This window comes from Pagrus pagrus (genome assembly GCF_965226575.1).
Source record: "Pagrus pagrus genome assembly, chromosome: 24".
NCBI lineage: Eukaryota > Metazoa > Chordata > Actinopteri > Spariformes > Sparidae > Pagrus > Pagrus pagrus.
The window spans coordinates 1,855,301-1,876,964 of record NC_140206.1 but is presented as its reverse complement, the minus strand read 5'-3'; the positions used below and the strand labels follow the sequence as shown (position 1 = coordinate 1,876,964).

The 21,664-nt window shown below is 42.3% G+C and overlaps 2 protein-coding genes across 4 annotated transcripts; both read left to right on the top strand.

Annotated features, from left to right (window-relative positions):
• Positions 1–1,172: 1,172 nt before the first annotated feature.
• Positions 1,173–13,342, top strand: map3k2 (mitogen-activated protein kinase kinase kinase 2). 3 transcript variants are annotated; one of them, XM_084347474.1, is made up of 17 exons: positions 1,173–1,516; positions 4,413–4,484; positions 4,746–4,864; positions 4,989–5,029; positions 5,119–5,218; positions 5,296–5,409; positions 5,556–5,652; positions 5,760–5,890; positions 6,002–6,081; positions 6,973–7,037; positions 7,157–7,249; positions 7,326–7,565; positions 7,647–7,795; positions 7,943–8,074; positions 8,288–8,417; positions 8,508–8,685; positions 8,913–13,342. In XM_084347474.1, the coding sequence occupies exons 2-17, from the start codon at positions 4,430–4,432 to the stop codon at positions 9,130–9,132; spliced, it is 1,944 nt and encodes a 647-aa protein (XP_084203600.1). In that variant the 5' UTR covers positions 1,173–1,516; positions 4,413–4,429; the 3' UTR covers positions 9,133–13,342. The 3 variants fall into 3 exon arrangements, with proteins under 3 accessions (XP_084203600.1, XP_084203598.1, XP_084203599.1); XM_084347472.1 differs by having other exon boundaries at positions 7,326–7,795; XM_084347473.1 differs by lacking the exon at positions 1,173–1,516 and adding an exon at positions 1,542–2,002 and having other exon boundaries at positions 7,326–7,795.
• Positions 13,343–14,490: 1,148 nt separating this feature from the next.
• On the top strand, positions 14,491–21,660 carry cyp27a2 (cytochrome P450 family 27 subfamily A member 2). The gene is made up of 9 exons (XM_084347480.1): positions 14,491–14,811; positions 15,514–15,704; positions 15,932–16,131; positions 16,209–16,406; positions 16,495–16,658; positions 17,453–17,619; positions 18,980–19,061; positions 19,650–19,865; positions 20,181–21,660. The coding sequence occupies exons 1-9, from the start codon at positions 14,593–14,595 to the stop codon at positions 20,295–20,297; spliced, it is 1,554 nt and encodes a 517-aa protein (XP_084203606.1). The 5' UTR covers positions 14,491–14,592; the 3' UTR covers positions 20,298–21,660.
• The last annotated feature ends 4 nt before the right edge of the window (positions 21,661–21,664 follow it).

Here is a 21,664-nt window from a genome sequence, read left to right as displayed (position 1 = left end):
AACCGGAGATGACGTAGGGAACATGTTCTTTCAAAATAAGATTCTTTCCGGAGTGAGGCTTTTTTTTTTTTTTTTTTCTGGACGTGAAGTTTATTTTGTACACAAATCAAAACAGTGAAAAAACGTGTTACAACAGCTCAGACATGGTTTCGATTTTGTAAATTAATTTATTTAATGATAATGCACAAAATATTTAAACCACAAACCAAAAACATAAATCCTATTTTTTTTAATTTAGTTTGTGAATTAAAAATCCTGCATATACAATAAAGCTATGATTGGGTTTATTGGGCTGTTAATATTCTGTATATATATCCACTGAATTTTGTATTTCTCAGTTTGCCGATATGGATGTCAGTTGTTCTTTTTCTAAAAATTAACAAATATTTTTATTTCTGTAATTCTGCTGCAAAATGTTCAGGCAAAATATCAGGTTATAAGATGAGACAAGATAAGATGTCCCTTTAATCATCACTACATGTCATTTTCAGCTATTTAAAGCTGTTTGTTAGGGATGTCATGATGCATTTAAAGATGTAAGACCAACAGTTTAGTTCCCTTGTAAATATATAATCATCACTTTATCAGGTCACAAATGACTTACAACTGGTTAATCATCTGAGAGGAGCTGGAAATATTTACTGTTATTATCAGTATAATTATTATAATTAAACTAAAATCAACTTTGACATGCAACATTTTTTCTAATCTTTTTCTTTGATTTTATTGCTTGTTTTTATCTTTTATTGTTTATCTCTTTATGTTATTGTTTTCTTAATATACCATGTTTTTTGCTTTGCATTTTGAATTGTTTGAATAAAGTTTGATTGACTGATAAAAATGGCAACTATTCATCGACATGAACAGACGGAGCTTGTGATGGAGGGTGAAATCAGCTGTATTTATTATTTATTTGACAGTTTCTCTCGTGATTGAGGAAACCAAGAGGTTTCTGTGACGTCACAGGTTGTGTTTTTGTTGGACTCTTCCAACGAGGTTTGAGGTGAAGACCTGTCAAGCGCGCCGACATGAAACATAACACATCCGGTTGATAGCTGTCAACATAAAATACAATTTATGTAACTGGGTTATTTCCTGGCGCACGGCGTGTTGTGGTTTTATTTTGTCAGCAAAATGGCTTCGCTTCCGGTAGCTGTTCGCTCGTGGCCCGCCAACTTGACGCACCTGGGGGCCAACAGCGAGCGGAGCCACCGTCAGCCAGGCTGGAAAGTGCAACAAAATGAAGGCTGCCGACTAACTTTGCCGTTTTTATTGCCGCTCACACACGGAGGTACTTTTCGGACACACCGCCATCTTGTCGTTTTTCTGCCTGGAAGGTTGCAGCGGGCTACACTGACAGCCGTCGGGCCTCGTCGTCGTGGCCCAGCAGGACTCGAGTGAAGTTGGGAGCGGACTGCCAAACTTCTGCTTCCTCCAGCGGCTCTCCGCAGGGCCCGGGGCTCCTGTCACCGGCCCTGTGGATGAGGAAGTGAATACACATCCAACCAACCACCAGGTAGGAGAACGAAGCCGCTTCAAACCTCTCGTCTGTTCGTTTAATGCTCGTCTTTCTCGGTCGTGCTGTGGAGAACAGCTTTGAATAGCAATGCGGCTAGTTAACTTTAGCATTAGCCTAGCTTGACAACTTCCCTGGCCTGACAGCTAGCTTAACACGGAACTATCAGCTAGCATTAGCCACTTAGCTTCTCTTATCGGGTATTTATGTGTAGCTAACTGTGTGTTTTTGTTAAATCTCAGGATGCCATGTCATTTTTAAGCACACCTTGTCGCAGCTCGTGACGCCAAATCGGCTAGCAACAGTTGTTAGTGCATTTTAGCTAGCGGAGCTACTCGGCTAACGCTAGCAAGTTAATTGAAAGCTAATTACACAGGAGGCCATAACAGTAGTCAGCCAGTGTTGTTGGTATCAACTTTGCTGTGAGCGCTGACATCGGGTCGCTCGCCACTGTGCTTCGCAAAGGACGTTATCTGTGAGAAAAAGGTAAAATGCTAAGCTAACGTTCACTCTGATCAACGTGACGGAATTGTTAAATTTGACGTCACTTGCAGACAATGATCAATCAGTGATGATCAGACTCTGATCAGCAATATCTGATCAGCAGAGGCCATCTTGATCGTCCAGACAGGCTGATTCAGAGCCTGTCTGTCTGACACATCACAGCAATAACTCTGTTATAATACTATGATCATCAATAACTTTTATATTCCACACAATGTTACGAGAATGGCTGCAACTATTGATTATTATTATTATTATTATTGATTTATACTTACAGCCTTAGTCACTAGTTGGGCAAGTTACTTTCTAAATGCAGTACATTACATATTAGCAGCTGCTTTTCATTTTAAAGTAATATATAATGTTCCAGTATTACTGTCTGCGTAGAGTAATATATTACTTATTACACTACTTTTTAGTTACTTTCAATAAAATGCCCTAATAACCTCTATAGAACAGTTAAATAGCTGAAATCTGTTTAAATAAATGAATGGTCCTGGATGAGCAGGCAGAGGATCGCAGTCTGATATATTATGAGATATGAATTTTAATTGTAGGCTCAGTCATATGAAACACAGCAGACCTGTACCTTCTGTACTGTAGCTTATAATGACACGACAAGACAAACATCTCTTCTTCTCTGCCTTTTTATTTTAGTCCACAGAACAAGGAACACATGATGTGATTCATGAATGTAAATTAAAGCTGTCAGAGGATCAGACTTCATCATCAGGCTCATATGTAATAAACACACACAGCCTTTATTAATATGTTGTGTTTGTGTGGATGGATTCTTAAAAAACAACAATAAACGCTTCACTTATGTCGGTAACGCAGATTGTAATACATTACGTGACATAACTGTAGTAACATATTACTGAAATATTATTAGTAGCGCCTGTATTACTCTGTTACTGCTAAAAGAAATATATTACTGCAACCTCCATTAACCTGACACTGTACATGAATAATAATATTTAGAATAATATGTTTTAATATCAGTATCAGTGATTTTTCTGTTAGATTGCTGATAAGATAAAGGTATTTAACATGTGCGCCGCTCACTCTGCCTACAGCAATATCTGATTGGTAACACGTCACAATGAACAGCCTGTAAAACGCTGAATAACATGAATGTGTAAAGTAGAAGAAGTATGAAGCAGTAGAAAAATGAATTCCTCAAGTAAAATACTTCAATTTGTATTCAGGAACAGTAAACTAATTACAAAATGTGCTACTTTGGCTCTGACGCAGCGTTCTCTCACACAACAACAACAATAATAATAATAATAAGTCTTATTTATAAAGCACCTTTTTGTGCTCTGACAATCAAGCAAAAGCAGGAAACTCAGGAGGACGATGTTACAGAATAAACAGTCGAGCTGAACACAACGAAGTCTCGTCGAGGTTAAAACAAGAAGACAGGACAGAAAATGTTACGACACAAAAAGTCAATGTGAGTTGTTGCAAGTTAAAGGAATAGAAGTGATGACACAGGCAAAAGAAAACGAAGAAGAAAAAATGCAAAAGTCTAAATAAATAAAAGAATGAAAACGATACAGGACGAATAGAAGACGACGTCACATCAACAGATACAAAGGTTCTGAGCAGCAACGAGCTCAAAATGTTGGTTTTCGACCCGAATCTTGTTCCAGACTGACGGACACAGAGCCGACTGTCAGTATCACTACATTTTGACGGCTGGTTCTGATTGTAGCAGTTTTACTACATCAATAATGTTATTTAAAATATATATATTGTAGTTTTTTACTCAAGTTCTGTCCTTAAATACAAACTTGAGGTACTTTACTTGAGAATTTAGTTTTTCTGCTGCATTTATTTGATACATTTAGTCACTAGTTAGAGTCTAACCTCGTTTATTTAACTGTTATTTATCACATGAGAAACTCTTCAATGTAACGCTTCACAAACCACGATTCAGCCTCCAGAATGAGCACAGAACAATATGCTGAACATTGTATCCCTCATGAAGATAGGATTTATTACACGGCTGCTTATCAGACGTATTTTTAGCTTCATGGATCTAATAAACTGGCAACTGCTTGTGTCATGGTACAAGAAATGTTCTGGAGAATCGCCTGAGAAGCTGCTACATGTTTGTTTTTGGCCACTGGAGCAAATGAACTACCTGAGAAATCATTGCTAGTCGTCGGTCCTGCTCACTGATCTGTGACGTCAAAGGGAAAGTGTAACTGTTGTGGTAAAAGTCCGAATAGTCCAAATCAAATAGTCACAGATGCATTGTATTGTCAGCTGGAGAGAGGAAGTGTTGGCCGCTCACAGATCTGCTGATCAGTCAGCAGCTTCAGGCTTGAACTTGTGTCTCGATCAGCTGCACGTCAGGATTCATGTTGTCTTTCTGCTGCTGCAGGAGAAGGAATCCCTTTGATGGGAGAATCCTCTTTCCTGGCCTCCTGGGTCAATCGCCGTGCCATGATGATGGGTATGTGTGTGTGTTTTTAAAGATAGTGTTACTGTTACAGTCAGAGCTACGACCTGAGGCATGTTTACTCTGTACAATGATCCGCTGTGTTGTGCTCGTCCATGTAAAGGACAGATTACATGCTGGAAACACAGGAAATGTTAAAACTGTGCAAGAAGATAATAAATTAAAGATGTTTATGTAGAAATACAAAGTGAACTCACAGTGTAGTTGATTTCTAACCACTAAAGTCTGTTAAACTGAACCCTCGTCGTCCCTCAGATGAGCAGGAGGCGCTGAACTCGATCATGCAGGACTTGGCCGAACTGCACCGCTCCAGCCGTCCTGCCATGTTCCTGTCGGACCTGGGCAAACCCAAAGCCTCCTCGCCCAAGAACCAGGTAACCACGCTGTCATCCATCGTCTCTCTGCTGTCGATCAATAATGGATGAAAAGTGATTTATTGTTTTTAATGACACATTCATTTATTCTTTGAGTCAACGAGTCTTCTTTGTCCTCCAACAGAACGATGTCAGAGTGAAGTTCGAGTTCAAAGGGGAGAGGAGGTTAGACCGGTTCACCACTTTAGTGTTGTCAGTGTGGACGTGCAGCTGACCTCTGACCTCTGACCTCTTCTTCTTCTTCTTCTCTGTAGGATCCTGCAGTTCCCTCGTCCTGTCAAGCTGGACGACCTGAAGTCAAAAGCTAAGGTGGCTTTTGGTCAGACGATGGACCTTCACTACACCAACAACGAGGTCGGAAGCTAAAAGACTCTCAGATATTGTATGAAATATGAAATATTTATGATAGAAAAATATGTTTGTTGTTGCAGTTGGTGATTCCTCTGACCACTCAGGACGACCTGGACAAGGCCGTGGAGCTGCTGGATCGCAGCGTTCACATGAAGAGCCTGAAGATCCTCCTGGTGCTCCAGATGTCTTCTCAGGTCAGCAGAGAAAAACCCTCCACACTGATTTTAATCCGCAGTTTCATACCTGGCATATCCCAGAGTTTTCAGGTCTTTTTGAAGACTATCTTGGCTTTAAACTATAAAATGTGTAACACGATATATTTATATCTCTGTTTCTCCAGAACTCTTCCTCCAACATGGACCTCTTGCCGTCCCACGAAGAGCTGGACAACACGGGATTCAGGGTCGCTGACAAGAAGAGTATGCTGGCTTTGATAGGTGAGTATCGTCTCACGAGACGGAGACGTACAGACATGAAGCAAACTTGATCTAAATGTTGATCCATCGGACTTTAATCCTAAAAAGTATGTCTTCTTCAACCTCAGGCTCCCATTCGACGGACCGCAGCTCCCCTCCTCCAGGTTATATTCCCGACGCGCTCCAGCAGGTGGCGAGGAACGGCTCCTTCACCAGCATCAACAGCGAGGGGGAGTTCATACCTGAGAGCATGGACCAGGTACCCCCGCACAACTCGGACAGTGTTTGATTTGTGTTGAATGACTGAAAGGATGAACTAAACTGCAGTCGTCTCATTCATTGATCGACTAAATGTTGTCTTTGTCTCCAGATGTTGGACCCGCTGTCCATGAGCAGTCCGGAAAACTCAGCGTCTGGAAGTTGTCCCTCTTTAGACAGCCCGCTGGACAGGTCAGCGCCTCAGTGCTTCGTTCATACAGCAGAAACATGAGGGAACATCAGCTACTATGAATAAATAATAAAGTTATTTTACAGAATTATTCTCTGTATTTTGAAAAACAGAAAAATATCCATACATTTTTTTTTTTTTAAATGACTGAATTTATATTTCTGATGTCAAATAACATGAAAAACATAAAGAAACATTTTTTTTACCACAGAAAATATGTTTACTAGTTTGAATAAATGTATTTTTTGTATTTCGCAAACATAAATCAGTATTTTGACATTTAAAAATGTGACTCAAATGTTTTGAGTGTTTAATATAATTAAATTACATTAAATAAACACGATTTTTCACATTTAAACAATCTTCAACCGTATTTAAAGGTTATTTTATTGTGATTCAACATTAAAGGTCCAACTTGTTAAATACGAACACTTTGGTAAAAGCTCAGTTATTAACGAGCTGAGATCTAAAAATCAATTTTACAAGATGTATAGGATGTAAAACTGAAACTAAAAACTGCATTTTAAGACCAGAAAATTACTGTTGGTTATCTTCTGCTATTTAATAGTATTTTTTGTGCCCCCTGCTGCCAGGATACGACTGTTTCTTTACTTTTTCCCCTTTTTTTAAAGTGAAGATCAGCTTTTCAAAGATCTGAGGATACTTTGATCAGATTATTTATAATTTCATACATAATAAAGTTCCTAAAAGCACATAAACAAAAATAAAACTACTCAGATCTTTGTGATTTAATCGTTGTGGTTTGTCTTTGACGATGTGCTTCACTGTTGGAGCGAAGAACAGACACATGAGGAAAGTTATGCAGCATTGAAACAAAAAAAAAAAATACACAATATTGTTTCTCACTCTTTATTTTTGTGTCTGTTTTGAAGCGACTACCCGAAGTCCAGGATGCCTCGAGCACAGAGCTACCCCGACAACCACCAGGACTTTCCAGGTGAATGTTTGAAAACATAAAGAAACATTTAAAGTTCCACCTGCAGCGTCTCTCCTTTGTGCCTTTCCTTATAAATCTTATTGTTGTGGGTGCTTCCTCGGCCTCGTCTTCCTCTCTAGAGTACGACATCCCAGTCTTTGAGAAGTCGGGTAAAGGTGGAACGTACCCTCGTCGATACGGCATTCCCTTCGGCCTTCAGGACTACAGCGATGGTGAGTAATCTTTCCTTAACGTCACCTGAACGATGTAACTGTGATTCAGACTGAGCTCACTTCGTTTGCTCCGCAGGGAGGAAAACCTTCCCTCGGGCTCGGCGAACGCAGGTTCACGGCTTCCGCTCGCCGGTCAGCTTCAGCCCGACCGAGCAGTCGCCCAGCACCAGCAGCGGCAGCAGCGTCTTCACCCCGGACCTGGAGGAGGCCCCGGGGCCCGCCAGGAGGCCGCGGAGGGGCAGCGACATCGAACCCAACCCCAACCCGACCGCTGCTCCGACCCTGTCCGTGATGGACATCAGCCCGCCCAGCCGCTGTGAGTGGGACGATGGTTTTATCTGCACAAAGAATCACAACTGTCTCAGTGATCTGACGGATGTTTGTTTCACGTCTTCAGCTCCACGTGCTCCAACCAACTGGCGGCTCGGGAAGCTCCTCGGGCAGGGCGCCTTCGGACGGGTTTTTCTCTGCTATGATGCAGATACTGGACGGGAACTGGCCGTCAAACAGGTCCAGTTTGACCCGGAGAGTCCAGAGACCAGCAAGGTGAGAGTCAGCTCTGTGGTTTCAGGAAGAATACGATGTGTTGTGACAACGCTCATATCCAAGTCTTTCCCCTCCCTGTCTGTAGTGTAGTGTTGTGTTTGTTATCGGTGGGTAAATGACACGTTGTGTTGTTCTTCTGTCGTTCAGGAGGTGAGCGCGTTGGAGTGTGAAATCCAGCTCCTGAAGAACTTGTGCCACGAGCGGATCGTCCAGTACTACGGCTGCCTGCGAGACACCATGGAGCGAACGCTCTCCATCTTCATGGAGTACATGCCCGGCGTGAGTGCTCGTTTAATTCTTACTGTGAAGTAAAAAATAATTGTCATGCTCAGAATTTGTATAGCAAAGAGTGTCGAGGAGCCACGTTTCACTCACAGACGGACAGAGTTTTCTTTTAAATGAGTAAAAACAAACATCAGATGAGGACGTAGCTGCAAAACGATTGTTTTCACTCAAAAGATTTGCTTCACGTTTCATGTCCGTGGCTCTCAGGGCTCCATTAAGGACCAGCTGAAGTCGTACGGAGCGCTGACGGAAAACGTGACGCGCCGCTACACCCGGCAGATCCTGGAGGGGGTGTCCTACCTGCACAGCAACATGATCGTCCACAGAGACATCAAAGGTGACGCAGAGGAGTGATTGTTGTGTTTTTAGCTGCTGCTGTTGTAAGTTAACGAACAGAAATCACGTAACTTTTCTCTGCTTTGTTCAGGGGCCAACATCCTCCGTGACTCGGTGGGCAACGTGAAGCTGGGGGACTTCGGGGCGAGCCGGCGGCTGCAGACCATCTGTCTGTCGGGAACAGGCATCATGTCTGTGACCGGCACCCCCTACTGGATGAGCCCGGAGGTGATCAGTGGAGAGGGCTACGGCAGGAAGGCCGACATCTGGTGAGACCAACACAAACCCTGACCCGGAGCTCTAATAATAACAAATACCAGCCTTCAGTCTGTTTCTCAGATCTGCTCAGAGTAAACCCTCTTCCCAAACAAATCAATAAAGGATCTCTGAGAAAGTAAATAAACGTAACATCTTCGACGCTGTCAGTTTCCTCCGGAGGTTAATGTGTTTTTCTCTTTTGCTTTCCTTCCTCCAACACGTGTGATCTCGTCCTCAGGAGTGTCGGCTGCACCGTCGTGGAGATGCTGACTCAGCGACCCCCATGGGCGGAGTTTGAGGCCATGGCGGCCATCTTTAAGATCGCCACGCAGCCCACCAACCCCTCGCTGCCCGCCCACGTGTCGGACCACTGCCGGGAGTTCCTCAAACGGATCTTTGTAGAGACCAAGCAGCGGCCGTCTGCTGATGAGCTACTGAGGCACATCTTTGTACATTAACCCCGCCCCTGAACCTTTAACCCCGCCCCCCACCCCAGGAGAGAGTGGCTGGAAGTAGGTGGGGTGTGTCGGCGGCGGCGGTGTCTCTGTTTGTATGAGACTGCCATAAAAGGACAATTTTATTTTAATTTTCTCCGCAAGTTGCACCTTAATTTCCCAGACGAGGAGCGGTTGAGCACTTCCTCCTGAAACGATGAAAAACTTTAAAACAACGTCTCCTTTTTTATGTTTGTACGGTTTCTCCCTTCAAACGGTTTGGAGTGGGACAGTGTCGGTGTTGTGGACCTACAGGAGGTGACGTCCTCTCGCTGACCCGACCCCAGAATGTAGTCTCCTGCCAAAACCCAGAGCGACGGCGATGGCCTGGGCCCGCTGCTACAGACGAAACTAAACCCCAGATGCAGAGAACACTCCCCGAGAATCCACTCCTGTCTTGTCTCTCTGCTTTCTCCTCTTCCTCTCCCATCTTCGTTCTTCGCCGTGTGCCTTTTCTGTTTTTTAAACGCAGTTTTAACCGCAAGCTTTCTCGATGTTGTTTTGCCTCCCGGACAAACTGCCTTCGCACCGTTAACCCAAATCCAGCTGATCTCAGTTCAGCCGTTCTGTCCATTTTTGCCTTTTCTGTAACAGCTGATCTCACCTCAGCTCTACCCGCCAAATATCCCCTCAAGACTTTCTGTTGGAAAAACTCACCGTGCTCGCTCTCAGACAGGGATTGGTACGCCTGCTTCTCTTCAGATGCACCTTTTCTCTTCTGCTTCTCAAAGTGGTCACAGATCAGATGGTCGGAGTCAGTTTCCTGTCTGGTACGTTAAAGGTACTGCAGTCGATTCAGCGGCTCATTTCTCTGAAGTTGTCACTTCAGTCGCTGGATGTTCACTCAAGTGTGTAACGAACTTAAATCCAGTCCTCACATTGACTTTTGTCGCTCTTAGCGACAGTGATACAGACGAGTCGTTGTGCAGAAACCACGCTAGAGCTTCACGTTAATAGAATCCAAAACTGAATCTACTTGAGCCAAATTAATTATTAGATGAATCAATTCGTCGATTGACAGAAAATTAATCTGCAACCAAAAATCAAAAGTTGCAGCTTTTCAGTTGTGAATATCAGGAGTGTCACGATTCTCCAACACCACACTTCCATGTAAACATTTCTCAAACGCTTCTTTAAAAAGATTTTACAACAACAGCTTGACTTTAATCTGGAGGCTTTTTACAGGTTAGAAAAATAAGAATAAGAACACTAGCCTTCAGTGATTCAACAATGAACTGCAAAAGATAGAAATTCAGTTAGTTCAGTTTTTCCTCTCCGAGTGAACCCTCTTCTCATCAGTAAAGGATCTCTGAAACATAGTTGACACTGCATTTGAATTCGATCGTCAGTATTTCACCGATTTTGATGAATTTTGGATTTAAAATCAAAATCGTGACACTTCTGAACATTTCCTCTGACGACGGTAAATTTAATATCTTTGTGGATGTTTTAATGGAGCGAAACTTAAATTAAATAGGTAAACTACGACATTTAACACCAGACAGTTAATTTACAATATAATAACTGAAGGTGAGAACGAGTCGCAGACCTGAAATGAACCAAATGACTGCAAACAAAACAAGAATCGGACCTTTATTCTGTCGTCTTTGGTACTTTTTCCGTGTCGATGGTACAAACAGAAACCAGTTCGGTACAGAACCTCTCTGCCGTGACTCGCCTCGTGATGACTTGAAGCAGGAGAGGTGCACTGAAGAGCGTCGACCTGCTCACAGCTGATTGGCCGGTCTTCTGGCTGTATGACGCTGCTGTCGGTTATATTTCAAACTAAAAGAACATTTCCAGCCGTCTCGCTCGCTGCTCGCTGCTCGCTGAGGTACGTTAACAGATAAGAGTCGTCTCTGCTCAGCTCTCCTACAGATCAGACGTTTACAGAATCTCACAGCTTCGTTCTTTTGCCAAATCGAATGCGTCATCGTTAACTCGTCACTTTAGCCAAACCACAAACGCTCCGTTCTGCATGTGTCGTCCTGCGTTTCGTCCTGGGCCGAGCTCCTGTAACGTCGTACATACGTAGAGGTCGTTCACAGCACTGGATCCATAACTATGCACCAACGAACCGGACGGCAGGATCACGTTCCCACAACCAGCGGCTGCTCGCGATCTCGTCCTGCTCGAGTTTGACTCGATCGTTTTCATTTGAGGCTGTAAACTGATTTTAATCTGAGTCGTTCCCAGCAGCAGAAACTCAAATCAAACACAGAAGTAAAGAGTTGTTGTTTCACTTCAAATACTGAAAGTAGCTGCAGGATGTTTCTAAACTAGTTTAGCTTCCTCTCAGCTCCTCCATCCTGCTTCAGTGTCACCGTGCACTTTGTCTAGTTCCTCCAGAACATCTTGAACTCGACACACACTGAAGCTGAAGTTATTATCGCCTCACCTGATCGATGGAGACGTTATCACGAGCTTTATGAAATAATAGAGAGGTATAAATATACGGTACGATGCGTGATGCAGCTTCTGGAGATCATTGTTGGTACTTAGTAATAAAGTTATTACGTGCACACAAATAAGATTCTAATAATAATAATTTGAGAATTTCAGCAACAATTCTTTCTGAATAATATCCCAAAACATCCGAAGTTTTCTGAAGAGTTCAACGTTCAATTTAAAATAAAAGTGGCGATTCCAATAAGAATAATGAATTGATGTGTACTCAGATTAAAATGTAGCACTTATTATCATAATTGGTAGCAAATTAAACAGAAACCTTCCAGGAAATGATTAAAAATGTATTTTACACGCTCGCAGTTGTTGTAGTTCCTGCAGCGGCCACTAGATGTCACTAAAGAGCATCCGGGCGACTAAAACATTTTGTTTAAGTTTGTTAACGCAGATTTTTGACTTATTTCTCAGAATTTGGGCTTTTTCCTGATAATTTCTACTTTTCTTGCAGAACTCAGTGGTCCTGATCCTCTTCTGTACTTTCCCCACTTGATACCTGAAGGTCACTCTGACAGCTCCACCAATCCTTCATCACAGTCGATGATTTTCTCTGATGGCACTTAGTTTAAAACTTCTTGTGACTTTGATTTTCCGGCTGCAGTCGTGTTCGTGACCGCTGGTTGTAGAAACGTCTTCTCTCCGTCTGTTTAACTTCTTCGCTCGGTTTATGCATTATTTTCCAAACGGTACATGTCCAACCACACAAAAGACAAATTCTGCTTCGTGTCATGAAAGATGAGTATTGAGTTCGAGGCGGCTGACGGTAACTGTCCGGTACAGATGGAGATGGAGTCGTCGGCGCCGCCTGCACTGGTAAACCTGATACGCACTCCCATGATGCACTATGGATGATTCACTGATGCTCCTCCTCGACCTCTCGTCGGCTGTCGCTCCTGCAGCTCGGCTCAGCGACCTTTTCTTTGCACATTTTAAAGACTATTTTTTATTTTTACACGAGTGTGATTGTGAGCGAGTGTGTGTGTGTGTGTGTGTGTGTGCGCGCGTGTGGACTCAATACATGAATGTAATGTCTTTTGTTTTTTTACCGTCAGATGGCCTCGTTCACCGCCGTGGATTAACTCTTCGGTACCAGTATTTGTCACCTGCAAACGCCAAGACACACCTGTAGTTCTCTCTTTAAAGCCACTGCTGCCACTCCTGGACGTGTATGTGTGTGTGCGTGTGTGTATTTTTATGTGTGTGTGTGAGTTTGTAAACGTGCATTTACTGCAATTTGTGCTCTTTGGACACTGCGCCCGAAATGCCTTGAGCATTCTGACTGTAGGGGTGACAACAGTAAAGTAAAGATGATAAAAAATGAAATTAAAAACATCCTGTACAAATGTAAAAAATGAAAATGTACCCTTTTTTAAAAAAAAAAAAGAAAAGTCCACTTATATCCCACATGTTTGGTCTCTGTGTATGTAAAAGAAGCCATGTTTATAATTCTAATTGGTTTGTGACCAATACGCCTGTTTATATCAGATCTGTATATCAGTGGTACGCATAATTTTTTAATATATATTTTTTATTTTACTTTTTTTTAAATGGGAGATTTTATGCATGGTTGGGTCCTGAGAGACGCAGCGGTGCCGTCGAATGGTTGCTGTTTTTTGGCAAAAAAAATTCTGGAGTATTGCGACAGCTCTGTGTTCATAATTACAACAATTATGACTATGACGATTAAAAACAATAAAAGATATTTATTTCACGTTCTGGTGTTGGTGGTGTTTGTGTTTCATGCAACTTGGTTTTAATAAAAGTTGTTCTGATGTTTGAGTTTATGAGGTTTGGATGAAGAGAATCTGAGTGATCGTTAAATCTAAATGAGCAAAAAGATCATTTTGTGCTTGTAGTTGTTGTTGTTCCTGCAGTGACCACTAGATGTCACTAGAGACGTATTTGACTGATTACACATTTTAAAACATTTTGACTTTTTATTCACAATTCTGACTTTGATTTTTAGATTTTTTACTATTTATAGCATAAACAGTCAAAACAGTCACTAAACATACATAGATAAAAAAAATACATCAATAAAATATAAAAATGTAAGAAATCTAGAAATAAATATAAATGTATGAGCCAAGTTTATTTATATTACACCACTAATATTAGTAATCACTCATAATTGCTTACGGTGGCTTCCTTATAAATAAAATACAAAACTTATTTTAAATCTATATCTTTGATTTTGTTTTTTATTTTTATTTTAAAAATGTTCTTAATGTCTTATTTTATAGAGCGGTGCTGTATGAATAAACTTACCTAAAACATTTATATTTATTTCTAGATTTCTTACATTTTTATATTTTATTTATGTATTTTAATTGTTTAATAGCACAGTTTGCTGTTAAAAGTACAAACAGTCAAATAAAACAAACACATCGATGAAATAATGAATAATACATAAATAAAATATAAAAATTTAAGAAATATGGAAATAAATATATTTGTTAGGTAAGTTTATTCAGATAGCACCGCTCTATAAAATAAGACAATAAGAGCATTTTTAATGTTAATACTTAAAACATATATATTTTTATCAATGTATGATTAATATCACAGTTTGATATTAATAGTACAAACAGTCATATTAGACAAACACAAAATAATAATAAAATACACAAATGAAATAGAAGATAGTGCTTTATATGTAAACTTGATCAAACTTTTATATTTATTTCTATATTTCTTGTATTTTTTTGATTTTATCTAAAAATGAGACGGGTGTAGTGACGCTGTGTGGCCGCTGGGGGCACCGATCAACCGCAGTTCAACATGACAACGTGTAAAGTCAGACACAACAGCGAAGAAGCACTTCCTGTGAAGACTTTCAAAATAAAACCTTCACTCCAGTGACGTAGTCTTTCCCCAGCAGAGGCCAGTAAACACACCTCACTATAAACTCTCTGACACAAACACACACACACACTTCCACCCGTCCACACAGCTGGCACCATGGGCTCCCCGGCTGCCTCAGCCCGAGCTCCCCGGCTCGCTGCGCTCTGTCTCCGGACACTCCCGCAGCTCCGACACGGCGGCAGGACACTGAACGTCCAGGCGGCGACTGCTGTGGGGAAGCTGAAGAGCATCGATGACCTGCCGGGACCCAGTCTGTCCACCACCCTGTACTGGCTGTTTGCCAAAGGATATGCGGACAAGAGCCACCTACTGCAGGTACACAGTGGCTTCAGAGCCTCATTCTTCATGTATCACTAATGTTGAAGACTACAACAAGAGTTTGACCTACTTCTGTTGGCAAGAACAAAAACAGCCTTTCATGGCTGTGAACACCTCCCACAGCTTGTTGCTCCGGCTAGAGACTGGATTCATTTCTGTTTTTGTAGCCTTTATACTTAATATATGATGATAATATCAGGGGTCAAGTTACCATCTTAACTTTGTGGGGGGTCTCTAAACTAATAAACAACTAATAACTAATAAACTATAACTAATAAATAATAAGTGAGAGAGAAAGATGGAGGTAGACTTGGTAAAGCTCCTGTCACATTCTATGGAAGATGATTTCTGCCAGATAAAGAAAAGAAAACTTGAAAATTAAGCTCGACAGAAAAATATTTACATTGAAAAATCAAAATTATGAGATAAAAGTCTTAATTATGAGATAAAAAGTTAAAATCATTTGATTGGTCAGGAGTGAATGAAAAGGGGGGCACCAGCTTGGGCTAGCTCATTAGCATGACTACTTTGTACTGATTGGAAGTTTAATCTGTGTAATTTTGGTCTGATTCTGTGTTTTGGTTGAACATTTTAATCTGAACAAAAAAGTAACTTAAGCTGTAATAATGTAATGAAGTAGAAGAACTGAAAGTACCTCAAAATTGTCCTAAAATAAGAACAACTGACGTTATTCTCTAGGGTGTACAGAGGAGTCTTTATGGGCCCATCTGGCGCTCCAGGTTTGGCCCGTACGACATCGTCAATGTGGCGACTCCGGAGCTGATCGCTCAGGTGATCCAACAGGAGGGACGGTACCCGGTCCGAGCCGAGCTGCCTCACTGGAAGGAGTACCTGGACCTGAGAGGACAGGCCTACGGTCTGCATGTGCAGTGAGAAAACATTTTTTATTTCACAAACACAAAGTTTAGATTTGTAATGGGTCTTCTTTAATTCAAACATCTTTTCATAGAAATGAGGTCGAAGTCGCTGCAGCATGGGTTCATGAGAAAATACCCATAAAACCCTTAAAATGTATTGGTGGAGACCCTCAGGGCTCCCTCACGGTGCCCCGTGAGTTTCTAATCTGAAGACCCACTGAGGCTCTTTTACTTTCTAGCACAGGACCGGCGTGGTACAACATCCGCAGCGCCCTGAACCCCAAGATGCTGAAGTTGCGGGAAGTGTCGTCCTACGCCTCCATCATCCACCAGGTGGTCGGAGATCTGCTGCGACGCATCGAGCTCCTCCGGAGTCGCAGTCAGGACCAGGCCACCGTTTCAGATATGGCTGCTGAGCTCTACAAGTTCGGCTTTGAAGGTGTGTGTTGCTTCAGTAAAACCAGAGGTTGAGCTTCGGGGAGTTTTGATCCGTTTTAACTATTCCCCCACCTGCAGGTATATCCTCCATCTTGTTTGAGACCAGGTTGGGCTGCCTGCAAGAGGAGATTCCCAAAGACACGCTGCGGTTCATCAATGCCGTCAATAACATGCTGACGCTGTCCGAGACTGTGGTCCTCTTCCCTCGCTGGAGCCGCGGCATCCTCCCCTTCTGGAATCGCTTTGTTCAGGCCTGGGACGACCTCTACGATGTGGGTACGAAACAACAACAGGAAAACAGAAATTCCAGTTTTGGATTCGCTCACGGGATAGATAACCTTATTTTTGTGCTTCTGTACGGCAGCCAGGACCCTCATCGACAGGAGAGTGGCTGAAATTGAAGCTCAGGTGTGCAGCGGCGAGCCAGCAGAAGGCATGTACCTGACCTACCTGCTGTCCTCTGACAAGCTGTCCAGAGCCGAGGTCTACATCAGCGTCACCGAGCTGCTACTGGGAGGAGTCGACACGGTGAGGAGGAGGATGGTGGTACCGGTTCATACCTGCACACAGTGAACACAGTCACAAATGCTGACACAATGGGTGTCCCAACTCGCCAAATATAACGCTCTGGGCTAATCAGAACTTAAATTGGCATCATATATACAATTCTTACTTTCTGAGACCCACAACTAAGAAGTAAAAGCTAAATTCATTGTTGCTAATGTGGGATCACATAAACTCCACTGCTGACGTTTGGCATAAATCATCTTCCTCGCAGAATTAGTGAGAAAACGTTACAGTGTGGATTTCTGAGTGGCTCACTGTTTCTGAGAGACAGATTTTGTCGTGTTAGTTAGAAACATGCTCAGACAGCTTTCAAAAATCTCTCAAACACAACTGTTGTGTGAGTAAAGCTGTTGAGAAATGTAACAGATAAAAAAACTACACTACCAGCAGTGCCTGAAGCAACCATGACTTGAAACAACAGAAACAGAGGCAGACACAAGCACAGGGACGTGACAGCCGGTTTGTTGTTGTAGCGTGACGAACACTTGCAGAGCTCGTCTGGCTGCATTCCCAGTTCAAGTTGAGGCTTGCTGACATTGGTTAGCCGCGAGCGGGAGTTTTGCGAAATCATGGTAATCTCAGCCGTGACGGTACCTGAGGCTGAGGTTGTCACGGTCGGATTAACGATCACAACCTGAGTCATCAGCATGGAGAAACACAAACTGGATGGATTCATCTGAGGTCAGTGGGTCAGATTTTTATTGATAGACGATAAAGTTCTTCTTCTTTCTCCTTCTTCTTCTGCCTGATGTCAGACCTCCAACACCCTGTCGTGGGCGTTGTACCACTTAGCGAAGGACCGCTCGGCTCAGGATCGACTGTACAGCGAGGTGAACTCTGTGTGTCCGGACAGACGGCAGCCGACCACAGACAACCTGAGCATGATGCCCTACCTGAAAGCTGTCATCAAGGAGACGTTACGGTGAGCTGACAGCTGTTCGCTTTTCTTTATTTGTCCATCAGTTGCTGGTTGCACATGTCCATCAGTTGTTGGTTGCACATGTCCATCAGGTGCTGGTTGCACATGTCTATCAGTTGTTGGTTGCACATGTCCATCAGTTGTTGGTTGCACATGTCCATCAGTTGTTGGTTGCACATGTCCATCAGTTGTTGGTTGCACATGTCCATCAGTTGTTGGTTGCACATGTCCATCAGTTGCTGGTTGCACATGTCTATCAGTTGCTGGTTTCATTTGTCCATCAGTTGCTGGTTGCGCATGTCCATCAGTTGCTGGTTGCGCATGTCCATCAGTTGCTGGTTGCGCATGTCCATCAGTTGCTGGTTGCACAGGTCCAACACACAATCCCTGCTACATTTGGGTGAAATGTCCCTTTATTGCAGCCATTGTATCTGTTCCTCTTGTTAGTGTAAACAAACTAAACTTTGCGTTCTCTCACAATAAACTCATAAACGTTTGATTTGTTCATCCTCTGGATTTTTTCCCACAAAGATAAAGTTTCATCCTTGCTCCAACATGTAGCTCTGAAATCTCAGTTTGTGCTTGTGAAAGTAAAAATGATACCCTCAGATTCTTTAACCGAGCCTGGGCCTTGTCTGTGCCTCAGAGAGTCTGATCTGCGATTCTATTGGACTTTTCTCTAGGAGGATTATTTAGAGCGGGTCAGAACAGGACAGGACGGAGCAGGAAGCCAAGACCCTCTGAGTCAGCTGAGCTAAAGGAAAAACTTTCCACTTGACAAGAATTCATTGTTTCTTTTTTCAAATTCTCAGCAGTCAACTCAAAAACCAGTGCAGACAAACATGTCCTGTATCTGTGTTGTGTTCTGGTGCATTAACTTTGTGGGTGTTACATTTGAGTCTGTTCCAATACCAACACTTGTGGCATTTAGCAAATCCTCAAGTGGTTAGGTGTGTGTTGTATTTCTTCACAACAATGCCGGCAGTGAAAGCCAGTAAGTGTGTGGAGGATTTTGAGATCTGCTTCGTTCAGCCACATTTTATTAATTGCAGATCAGACTGCATGAACTTGTGGTAGTTTAAATTTGACTTGTGCATGTAGGTCTGAGAAATACTGCATCACAAGTCCTGCTGATCCTGAGACGTCTAAACTTTTAGCTGATTATATGTTTGTTTCTTTGGATGCATACGAGTGTTTTTGTGTTAAATGATCTGAATACATTCCCACGGATGTTATCTTTGTCATCTGGTACAACAAACATGAAGCACAGTAAATTACCCAGGAGTGAACAGAGATAAAACCAACATGAGCACGTTGTTCTCTGATCTGGATCCTCATCGTTACCTCTGTCTTCCTCCACCAGGCTTTATCCTGTGGTGCCTGGAAACGGACGCTTTATTTCGGAGAATGAGGTGGTTGTGGACAACTACTGGTTCCCAAAGAAGGTAGGAAAGCCAGCGCAATCACCAGAATAAACGTTGGCGATGCAGTTTCAGTATGTTGAAGTTCAATTTTCAATTATGTTGTAACATTTGGCTCAAATGATCTGTTCTCAAATACCAAAAACATCTGGAAATGTCGCCAGATCTCCTTAAAAACATCCCGTTTTGTTGCCACAAAAGCAGCAGGAGATGGTCCTGTTCTTTGGAAAAACAGCCGGCTTTGGTTACAACAGAAATGTTTGGATACGTCCCCAGGTCTCCTAAAAAACACCCTGATTTGTTGCAATAAAAACAGCTGGAGATTGTCCCCCTTATTGGAAAAACAACTGGCTTTGGTCACCCCAAAAGCTACTGGAAATGTCCCCAGCTCTCCTTAAAGACACCCGTTTTGTCGCTACAAAAATGGCTGAAGATGGTCCGCCGTCTTTTAAAAATATCCGGCTTTGGTCGTCACAAACACGGCTGGAAATGTCTCCTCAGAGTCGAACGGCGGTCAGCTCCGCCTCCCGTTTCATGAAAGTCACATCAGAAACTTGTAAAGTGAACTTTAGAAGAAGAAGTTGATGTTTAAAGAAGCGTCTTTCCTTTCAGACTCAGTTCCACCTGTGTCACTACGCAGCCTGTCACGATGAGGCGGAGTTTGTCGACCCGGAGCTCTTCATCCCCGAGCGGTGGCTCCGCGACGTAGCACCCGGCAGCGGCTACTACCGACACCACCCGTACAGCTTCATCCCATTCGGTGTCGGCGTGCGGGCCTGTGTGGGGAAGAGGGTGGCGGAGATGGAGATGTACTTTGCTCTGTCCAGGGTGAGTCTCGCTTTTTGTGTTCAGGTTTTTATTTGCTTTTTTTCTTAAGAACGCTGTCAACAAGTTTACAAAGCAAACATAGAGTCTTTCCAAAGTCCTGCTTTATCTCACGAAGGGAAGAAATCCTTAAAGAAATCTGTCCACGAGGTTTAAACTGTCGTCCAAGAGCTCAAAGTGTCGTCTTCAAGCTGCTTCTTTAGTCCAAAACTCAAAAATGACATAGAAAAGCTGCAAATCTTCACATTTAAGAAGCTGAACCAGACGGTGTTTGGTGCTTTTACTTTGAAAAACGGTTAATTGATTATGGTCTTGCAGCTGATGCAGCACTATGAGGTCCAGCTGGAAGACGGGGCTCCGGTCGTGGAGCCGAAAACTCGAACCCTGCTCATCCCTGCGAAGCCCATCAACCTGCGCTTCCTGTCCAGAGCCTGACGAGGGCGCCGCTGACGATCAACAGAACACTAACGTCTGCAGTGAACTCACTTAATTTAGGGTCCAAATTCAAATACTTAGTTACTTTACTTGAGTATATGTTTCAGGTATCTGTACTTTGCTCGAGTATTTATTTCCCTCTGAACTTTCCCCTCCTCACATTTTAAAAACAGGCTTGTATCTGTGCAAAGCTGACTGAAGCTAACGTCATATTAATATGATTCAAACTGCAGAAATGTCCTTCAGAGGGAGACTTTTTACTGTGAAACTCTGAGTACATTTCAGAGCCTGTACTCTATTACTTTTACTGGAGTAAAAAATCACTGGAGGAGAAGATGTGTGGAAATCTTCCACCTCTGACACTCGTCAGTCTTTAATTGTGTTTACGTTTGAACTTAATGCACTTAATGCTCAGACTTTGCCTTCTGCACGATAACATGATGACATGATAACATATATAATCACTGCATTTATTATCACCCCTGCATGCAGCAAAGTGAACTTTGCACGACGTGTTTATTGCAGATTTCTTTCATCCATCTTCTTTGCAAAGAAACAATGAGTCAAAGTCTGATGTGACGAATCTGGTTTGACATTAAAATGAAGCTGTGTGTTCTGCAGACACATGCTGGTTTAATGACTGATGACATTGAGGTTTTATTTAACTTTGACCTTTGTTAACAATTAAAAAACCAAAGAGGTGAACAGAAACTCAGCTTAAGGAAGTGGGAGGAGAGGAAGTCATTCAACAGCTCGTATCTGTTTCAGTTTATATCATTGTTATATTTTAATACTGCTTCAGGGACCGCTACAGATATAAAATTGCACAAGATTTTTTACACTAAACTTTGATTTAATGATACCTTTAAAGAGTGTAAGAGGAGGGTAATGGTAAAAACTGGAGATTAGTGCAACCACAGTGGGTTAAGATCAGTTTCTGGTTGTTTAGTTGAACTATAATCGCTGTAACACTCTTGAAATACTCTTACAAAATAAAAGACCTTCATATGTAGTCTTTGTGACAATGTAAATATTGTTCTTCTAAAATGTATTGTACTCGTTAACGTTTAAAATGCTGCTGTACAAATAAAAATGCATATATGTAATGTATTTCTGTGGTCTCGTCTGTCTTGCATTCTTCTTGTGATGTTGTTTCATTTCATTTAATAAATACAAGTTTAGATTTTATTTGTCAGTTAAAGATGTTTCATGACCTTTCATACAGAACAGATGTGGAAATAATGTCACTTGGGATCTGCAGAGTTTGTCTGTCGCCCTCTGCTGGACACATCTGAGTTAAGTTTTCAAAGAAAGCTGTTTTTGTTCTTTGAGCTGCAGTTCAATTAAATGTTCATTATCATGAGTGT